At 30.5% G+C, this 9,808-nt stretch overlaps 1 protein-coding gene across 1 annotated transcript; it reads right to left on the reverse strand.

Moving 5' to 3' along the window:
- Positions 1–245: 245 nt before the first annotated feature.
- On the reverse strand, positions 246–1,622 carry LOC139849982 (F-box/FBD/LRR-repeat protein At3g26920-like). The gene is made up of 2 exons (XM_071839586.1): positions 902–1,622; positions 246–454 (listed from the first exon to the last, which is right to left on the reverse strand). Exons 1-2 carry the CDS (start codon positions 1,620–1,622, stop codon positions 246–248), a joined length of 930 nt encoding a protein of 309 aa, XP_071695687.1.
- Between the last annotated feature and the right edge of the window lie 8,186 nt (positions 1,623–9,808).

Raw genomic sequence — 9,808 nt, forward strand, 5'->3', positions numbered from 1 at the left:
CTAAAGGGCGAAGACTGAGCAGATAATAACTCCGGAAATGAGGAAATACACTGCACACATATAATAAAGGTTATTTATACAAATAAATACACATGTTGTTTAATAGTAGTTCTCTTGTAAAAAACTTTACGCAGTAAAAACGATATTTCAGGGGCATCTGGTCATTTGGATAAATGTTCATAAATTACAAAAAAAAACAGTTATGACACGGTTAATCAAAACCGCCGATTATAGCTGATACATGATCACCGTACCTCAACAATGTCCAAGTTAAGCGTAAGAAATCTGACACTACGGAGGTCTTGAAGCATGTTAATAATACGGCAAGCATCTTCCTGCCTCTTTAAACCGTAAAGGCGCAAACTGACAGTCACTTTGTTCACAGATAAATGATAGTTTTTAAACCAATGTGGCGGATGGTAACCTTTGTAGCAGAATGGCGAAAGTCCTAGTCCTGATGGAATATTCAAGTCATTAATTAATGAGCAAGGTTGGAGAATTCAGATCTCGGGGAGATCTCGTTTGGACTTTTTTAGGGAGATCTCGGCATCTCGGAATAATCTCGGGGAGATCTCGGACGTTGACTTACATTGACTTTATAGTTTTTTTAATAAAATTATACATAAAAACATAAATATATGTATATTTATATACTTTTTTATGAGATTTTACAAAAACATCCGAGAAGTGAGCGAGAAAATCTTAGAAATTACGAATTTTACAAGAAAATCTTACAAATTAGCAAGAAAATCCGAGAAATTATGGCTATGACTAAGTTTGACCTTGTTGACCGAGAAATCTCGGGAGATGAACATCTCGTCTCGGTTGCCTTCTAAAAACGAGATCTCGGGGGAGATATCGGGGAGATCTCGGGAGATTTACAACACTGTTAATGAGCAACCAATTATAGTGAGATTCTTAAGTTGAGGTGCAGTCACATTGATAACATTTGAACCTCTGTAATAAGCAAGTGTGAGATTAGAAAGTCGAGGGGTGATAATGTCAAAAACCTTTGCATTGACCTTAACAAATTCTAAAGTGAGGTTCTGTAAGTTGACACATCTGGAGAAAATATCAAGGGATTTACGTCGATCATCACACAACGAAATATCTTTTAGATACAAAGTCGTTAAAGCTGGGAAATCCCATGGTGTTATGGGTGTAAGGCAAGGATCATAAGTGTAGGTTCTAAAGGTAAGATGCTTAAGAGTCTGAGAGCTAAAGAGATAAAGAGGAAATTTATTCTTGGGTCTAACATCAAGGATTAGTTCTTGGACATTGTGAGAAATTGCATAATTTGTAATCTGTGTCACAAAATTTTGAGTATCTGCTCCACGGAAATATAGATTTACCGAGGACACTTCTACTTGATGGTTGCGGTGATACAGAACACGGGTCACGAATTTTGAGAACTTGGCTAAATTTTTAATTCCACTAGTTGAAAAGTTGAGAGATGGCATTAATGTCCAGATACGCTTCCATCTTGGAAACAGCAGCAAACACGTTTGAATAGCTAATTTAGTGTCAACGCGAGAGAGGATTTGAATAATAAGCTCAAGAGGCAGACTGCTCAATCTATCTTCTTTGAGCGCTGATCTAACATTATTATGGTTAAAGTCCATTTACTCGATATAACAAGTGGATAACCTGCAGTTCACAATGTATAAATTCGTATCAATTACTTGGATAACAAATATGAGTACTATTGATGTAAAATGCAAACAACCCGTATTAAATATGTAACGAGTTACGAGTCAGGGTACAGCAGCTGCAGCAATCATGCAATTAGGTATTCCTACTTTGACTGTAGCTCTTATGGTTAACACAATGTCTTATTTCTAACATCAGTCCATTGAGGGACTGATACATTATTCCTAATTTTGTAGGTGTCCTTAGTTTGCAAACTTGAGTACTCTTTTAGTAAGCTTATAATTTTTATGATTATAGTTGTTACCAAATCATATTCAAAGTTCACAATAATTACACTTAAGACTTAGTAACAATTTATCGAGTACAGATAACATGATGATTACATTAAACACGTAGTACACGATGATAGCCCCTGAGCAATTCAAAAAGTATAAGTGATCGAAAAGAGTAAAACCTCAATGTACCGAATCTACGTCGTAGAGTAGACGGGTGTGGAACAGATGAATTAATGCACGGTTAGTGAAAAATTAGGGTTTGAGAAAAGAGTAAAATTATTTGCCTTTGATCTTTGAAGAAGAAGAAGAAGAAATTACAATGGCGATTCTATTGTCAATCGCGCCTTTATTCTAGAGGTCATCCGACTAACAAAGAATTCTTTTTTACCAAATCCACCTTCGGTTAATCGGTTGGTAACAAGATCGACACAATACGAGACGGGTTGGACTTTGGATTGGGTTTTATTTTTGTGTAGTAAGGAGTTCCAAAAGGCCCAAAAGAGATACAATTGTTTTTTTTTTTTTTTTTTTTTTTGACTAAATTACTAAAATCGTCCTTGTGTTTGTCATTTTTAGTCATTTTAGTCCCTATTTTTACAAAGCTGCAGTTTTCATCCTTAAATACATAAAAACGTCTCAAAATAGTCCCTCATACTAACTTTCGTTAACTGTAAGTATACAACATGTGCACACCAAGTGGATATCAGGGATCACTTTAAACGGCCAGTGCTTCATATCACTTTGCACTGATGGATCGGAAAACCTCCTCCCAATTAAACGTTTAGCATCTGCAAAGAAGACACATGATATCAAGATAATTAGAAGATGAAGCCAAGTATAAAAGTGACCGAATCGGACATATTAAGCATAAATAATAGAAATTATTAGCAATAACAATTAAAATTAGAAGATATACAAAACTTGAACCAAAAAAATACTAATCGTAGTATTCAAACAAAATCACTAAGGTTTATGCAGCTTTGTATTCAAAACAATCAAGCAATAATATTTTTTTAACTTCAAATTAATACAGTCTGAATTCTTTACACTCACTATTTGGATTTAAACATTTATTTATAGTATTCCATTAAGTATTATATTGGTTAACTTTCTACTAGAACACTCTGTTTTCCAACTTTAATTTAAGCGGTTAATTAATTGCTTAATTAATAAACTTTAAGTGAAATTAAGGACATGATAATGTAAGAACAAGAACAGACTAATAAAGTGCCTCACACAGCATAGAAAATCGTAGAACTTTAACAAAGTTACAGAATTTGAACAATTATGTGTCATAAGAAAAAAATATATATAAAGAACCATCGAAGACAACACTTAATCAATTAAACGTATGTAACTAGAGAAATAAGTAAATAAAAATAGAGATGCAAAAGTTACCAAACAACTACTTCACACAGTATACTAAACCCTAGAACTTCAACAAAAATACAGACATTCAACAATTATGAGTTATAAAAAAATAATTACTGTAATGAAATTTGCATCGAAAATAACACATAATCAAATACACTTTTGTAGCTAGAGAACTAAATATATTAAAGAAGAGATGAAAAAATATTACCGAAAACAGTGTTGGTAGGATTCATGGCTAGAGAACTATATTGCTTGAATTCGATGCTTCAAATTTTCAATATGTGAAATCGATTTGGGGTAATCGTTTAATATAAAGGGTGAATGGTCACATGTATAGCATATGTCGTATATTTAATAGACAGTTAACAAAAGTTAGTATGAGGGACTATTTTGGAACGATTTTATGCATTTAAGGATGAAAGCTACAGCTTTGTAAAAATAGGGACTAAAACGATTAAAATTGACAAATACAGGGATGAAAGCTAGAATGACAAACATTTTATACGGACACTTTTATACAAACTGACATGGCAGGTGACTTGCCATCCACTAATAATTCAATAGTTTTTAAATTAAATTAAATTTAAAATAATTACGGAGTAGTACGTAACCTCCTCAAATATGGATAAAATTTTCTAATTAATTAATTGATTTTTGATACCTAATAGGCTAATATTACGTAGATAGTTTAACACCCAAAACCATCTTCTTCTTCACGCTCGCAATTGCAAATCGTCGCCTAACCGTAAATATGAATCGATCTCCATCTTCTTCACTAAACATAGATGAGTCATCTTACACATCATCTCCTTTACATGATGAAGAATGGTCATCGGGTACACAAGAATCCCTTAACGAAGAAAACGAGTAACTCCGTTAATCCGTTATTGCTTATGAATTCGTATATATTTGTAGACTTTATTTCTATTATTTTGCATAGATGTTGTTATTGTTATTAATTTGGATATGAAGTTTCTTACATTGACTATAATATATAAACTTTGGTAATTGTAGGCATACGTTTACTAGCATGGAAAAAGAGACGTACTGCGAATTTAACGAAAATGAGAATGAATGTCATGAAGAAATTTCTCCTTAAGATAACCAAGGAAATAGTGAACATTATGATCAAAATACTGAAATTGAAAGTCATGAAGATGTCAATGTTCAAGAAAAATTTGAGAAAAATATACATGGTGAAGAAAATATATTATAACACTACTAATAGCAGCCGATTTTGGCGCAACCTCATCGGTCCACGCCAGCCTTTTTAGCTGTTCACGCTTCGCACACACTTTACACAAACTACACTACTAATAGCCGCCGATTTTGGTGCAATCTCATCGGTCCACGTCATCCTTTTTAACTGTTCACACTTTGCACACACTTTACAGTTTACACAACCTATTTTCACACACTTTGATTTTTAAGTAAAAAAAAAAAAAAAAAACAAGAAAAGGACGAATCAAGAATCAGACCTCTCCCATTCTTCCTCTCCATTCTTCCTCCCATTCTTCCTCCATACCTTCTATTCTTATTTTTCTTTCAACTTCATCTTAGCTGTAACCACCACCACTTCTGGTCCAAAAATTGTATTAGAACGACTGAAGATCTGGGTCGAAAATTGGGGCTTCCCCCTGATTGAGTAAAATCGAATTTCTTTAACCGAAATCATCAATCAATCATCATTCTGAACGCTCGACAGAAACATAAGAAGAACGACTATATATTCGAGAACAATAGCCTTAACTTCGTTCACCAAGTTTGAATTTCATGATCTTTTGCACTGATTTTGGTTTATTTAAATTAAAAGTATATATATTTTTATTGTTAATTTTTCCATCGAAGTTCTTCAATCCTTTTAGGGTTCCGTATTCTACATCAGGTATGTTAATTTTGTCTTTTTATTTAAGAAGAAATTGAAATTAGGTCTCATATGATTGATTAGGATAATGATATTGATTTGATAGCTACTCTTTTAAGGTCCGTTTAATATATGGTATCTTATGTTAATGTTATAAAAACAACCCATGTTACCACATTTATTTGAAGGTATGTTTAAATAAACGATATCTTATATTGTGTATATCTTTCTGTAATAGGCAGATGATTATCTTAATGAAGAAGGGAAAATTGATGATGATGATAAAAAAAGTTGTCAAAAGAGTTTCATGTTGGGTAAATGGTGCAGCTTGTAGCCTCAAACTTAATGACTGCAAGAAAGCAATCAAACTATGTTTATTGGTAATAAAATCTAATTTACGGCATGTATTTACTCTCCAAATATGTATTTATTTCTCCATGCTTTGGTTGTTTTTAGGTTTTTGATCCCAACCACTACAGCATGTTTTTGATTACTTCCAGGTTTGTGTTCGATTTTATTTTCTCCAGGTTTGCCTTCGATTTTCATTCTCAGCACCCTGCTTATATATTTAAAGTGTAGGTTGGTTTATAGGAAATATCAATCTATTCAAATGGTACTAAACTAAGATTTTATTGATATGTCAGCCATTAATTTCCAATAATTTGCATATATTTGTTAACAATATATGATTTGTCTTAAGTAGGTTTTTTGTTCTGCAGGTTATAATTTGGTCATCAATTGTGTGTGTTTTAGGTTTTGTTTTTATGAACATTTGGTATTCGATTTAAACATTACTCAAAGGTTTGCTTATTTTTTTTTAATTTTATCTTCGATTGATTTTTTCATCTTCGCAGGTATGTGAGTGAGAGATAGCAATCGATGACTCTAAGAGGTTAGGTTTCTTTTTGATGGTTGTTACTTCCGATTAACTTATTATTTGAAGCTAAATTTTTCTAGTGCCCGTGATATTTAACTCGGATGACCTAACTACTTACTATTTGAAGCTCATTGATTTATTTGATACTTGGTGATAATTTGTTAAACAAAACGTGATATCTAACTGTGAGGTAACTACTTATTATCTAACATGGTTTTGACAGTTCTATTTGCTGTTACTTTTTATAGTTTTTATAAAATTATTAGTTAATTTATATTTGTGTTGTAACAGGTGTGCAAAGGAAGTGAAGTTTGGAATTTTGTAGCATGTATTTTTGTGTGCGAAAGGTGTTTTGTTACCAGCGTTTTAAAAGAAGTTTGCTTGCATCTTGGCATAGCAATCTGTAGATTGCAGCTATGGCGAAGCGTTTTTTGGGTGTAGTAGCAGATTCACAATTTCATGTTCTTGCTGTTGATGATTGCATTGTTGATAGAAAATTGATTGGAAGATTGCTCAAAATCTCATCTTTTCAAGGTAATTCACAAGCTTTTTTATATTTTTATTCAAAATAGTTGTGGGCTCGAGTCTCATCAATACGTCTATGAAATTGCAGTTACTACTGTTGTTCTGGAAGTAAAGCTTTAGAATTTTTGGGACTACATGAAGATGAATAAATGAAAGCAAATTAAACATTTGTTTCCCCAAAATGTTAATACTAATCAGGTAATATACATGAATTGAAAATGACTTTTATGGTGGATTAAATTATAGGTTTATTTAATTTGAGTGACTGATAATGAGAATTATTTTCTGTAAAGACCCGTCCTAATCCATAAAGACGAATACGATAACATATGATTACATCACGAGGTATTGACCTCTATATGATACATTTTTACAAAACATTGCATTCGTTTCTATAAGACAATCTTTCATTTACATTGAAAGTTAACAGGTATGCATACCATTTCATAATATCCAAACTATAAATGACCTAATCTGTCATTTACTTAATAATAATCTCTAATGACTTCAACGAATCGAATGCAACGCCATTTGAAATATGTCATGAATGACTCCAAGTAATATCTTTAAAATGAGCTAATGCACAGCGGAAGATTTCTTTCAAACCTGAGAATAAACATGCTTTAAAGTGTCAACCAAAAGGTTGGTGAGTTCATTAGTTTATCATAATCATTCATTTCCATCATTTTAATAGATCACAAGGTTTCATATTTTCCATAACAACCATCTCACATCAGGCATTTCGCAAACTGCAGGGATAAAAATCATTCATATGGTGAACAACTGGTAACCGACCTTAACAAGATGCATATAGAATATCCCCATCATTCCGAGACACCCATTGGACATGATAAAATCGAAGTACTAAAACATTCCAAATTCCAGAATGGGGCTTGTTGGGCCCGATAGATCTATCTTTAGGATTCGCGTCAATTAGGGTGTCTGTTCCCTAATTCTTAGGCTACCAAGCTAAAAGGGGCATATTCGATTTCGATCATTCAACCATAGAAAGTAGTTTCGATTACTTGTGTCTATTTCGTAAAATATTCATAAAAGTTGCGCATGTATTCTCAGCCCAAAAATATAAAGGGTAAAAAGGCAAATGAAACTCACGCATATAATTATTGTAAAACAGTTATTAAAATATTTGCATGTATTCTCAGCCCCAAAAATGTGAAGAGTAAAAGGGGAGCAAATGAAACTCACCATACTGTATTTTGTAGTAAAAATACATATAACATCATTGAACAAGTGTAAGGTTGGCCTTGGATTCACGAACCTATATTAATTATATATATTTATGTATTGGTCAATATTTGTCTAACAATTAAGGTTATGTCATAGTGTACCACAATCCTAATGCTCGAGACTAATATGCAAAAGTCAACAAAAATCAATTTGACTCAAAAAGGATTTCCAAAATTTATACATGATTATTATATAGTTTAAATATCGTCATTTTATATTTTTAAATATTTATAAAAGATTTATTAGAGTAAATAATATAATTCATTTATTTATTAAAATTTATATGATAAAAGTATACTTTTATATATCTTAAGTAATAAAATTTATAAAGTTCATTTAATATAATATGATAGGTAGTATTGACGTAATTATATTACACGTAATAAAATATCTTTGTATTACATATTTATTTGATAAAATAACATTGATAATAATAATAAGTAAAAGTTGTATTATTTTGTAATAATAATTATTATTATTCTATTAATAAAAATATCAATATTTATATTTACTAAAAATGATATTATGGTAAAATGATAATTTTAGTTATGATAACTTCAATATTTATGATACTTTAAAATAACCATTTTATTTAAAGTGATAATAATAATGATATTTTATAATAACAATGACATTTCTATTAATATGATAATTTTTGTTAAAACGATAGTTTTAATACAAACGATACTTTTAATAATATTAATAATGATAAAAATAATAAGAACGATACTTTTATCTAAATCATTATCCTACAATATTTAAATTTCATCATGATACTCATATTCATTATTTCCTAATCAATTTGTTAATAGCTTTTAAATCATCTTTTATATCGCGTTCATTTTAATAATAATAATAGTAATCATAATAATTAAGTGTTACTAATATAGTTTTAATTATAATAATACTAATAATAATAAGTATTATGATAATGGTAATACTAATAACTATTTAAATGATAACAATAATAATAATACTAATTATAATTTTAACGATAGTAGTAATAATAAAATAACAATTTTTTTAATGATAATACTTGATAATAATAATAATAATAATAATAATAATAATAATAATAATAATAATAATAATAATAATAATAATAATAATAATAATTAGATAAAAAAAATAGAACGACGATAATAACGACGATAATAATAATCATTTTTAAAAATAATACAAAAATTCAATTGACAATAACTTCTAATCCATTCATCAAATCCATTCGATATCTAAAGGAAAAGTTCTTAATTTTTCGCTAGCTTTCCAAGGACATGCATATCTTATACCTTATCTCAACCGCATGTGTAACTAATTCAAGATTCAACATAACGTATCTAAGGGCAATATCAAAAGTACAAGCATGCATAATCCTATATACTCGAGCACTAGTCAGGGATACACTATTAATAAATAAAAGTTAAGTTATAAGTGCTCATGTATCAATATTGAGATTCAATATTGCAGGAAAGTACGTAGACGCAACTGAGACGATAAACACTAGTTTGACCTTACGAGCATAACCCCCGAACATTACCCATAACCTCCATAGCTATAACTCATAATTTCCTTAGCTCTATCCCGCTCATAAAACTTATTTTGAGATCACGCGAGCAGACCCTCGTCGTAGCATTTTATGTATAATTAATAATAATACTACTAATAATAATAAGATTAATAATAATAATAATCTTTAATAATAATAATAATAATAATAATAATAATAATAATAATAATAATATTAATAATAATAATAATAATATATATATCGATACGAGAGAGAAATAGATAGTTGATGAAATGAGATCAAAACTCGTTCGAGCTTTATAGCCGTTTCTGAAACCACGAGCTCCGCGATTGCGGCACTTCCCAGGCATACATCTCCGCGATCGCGGAGGTACCTGGCCCAACTCACTCTTGAGTTTCACGTGGGCTGCCGACGTTTTTTAATATTTTATAAATAATATATTTAATTTACATAATTACTTATATATT

The sequence above is a fragment of the Rutidosis leptorrhynchoides genome, chromosome 5, assembly GCF_046630445.1.
Source record: "Rutidosis leptorrhynchoides isolate AG116_Rl617_1_P2 chromosome 5, CSIRO_AGI_Rlap_v1, whole genome shotgun sequence".
NCBI lineage: Eukaryota > Viridiplantae > Streptophyta > Magnoliopsida > Asterales > Asteraceae > Rutidosis > Rutidosis leptorrhynchoides.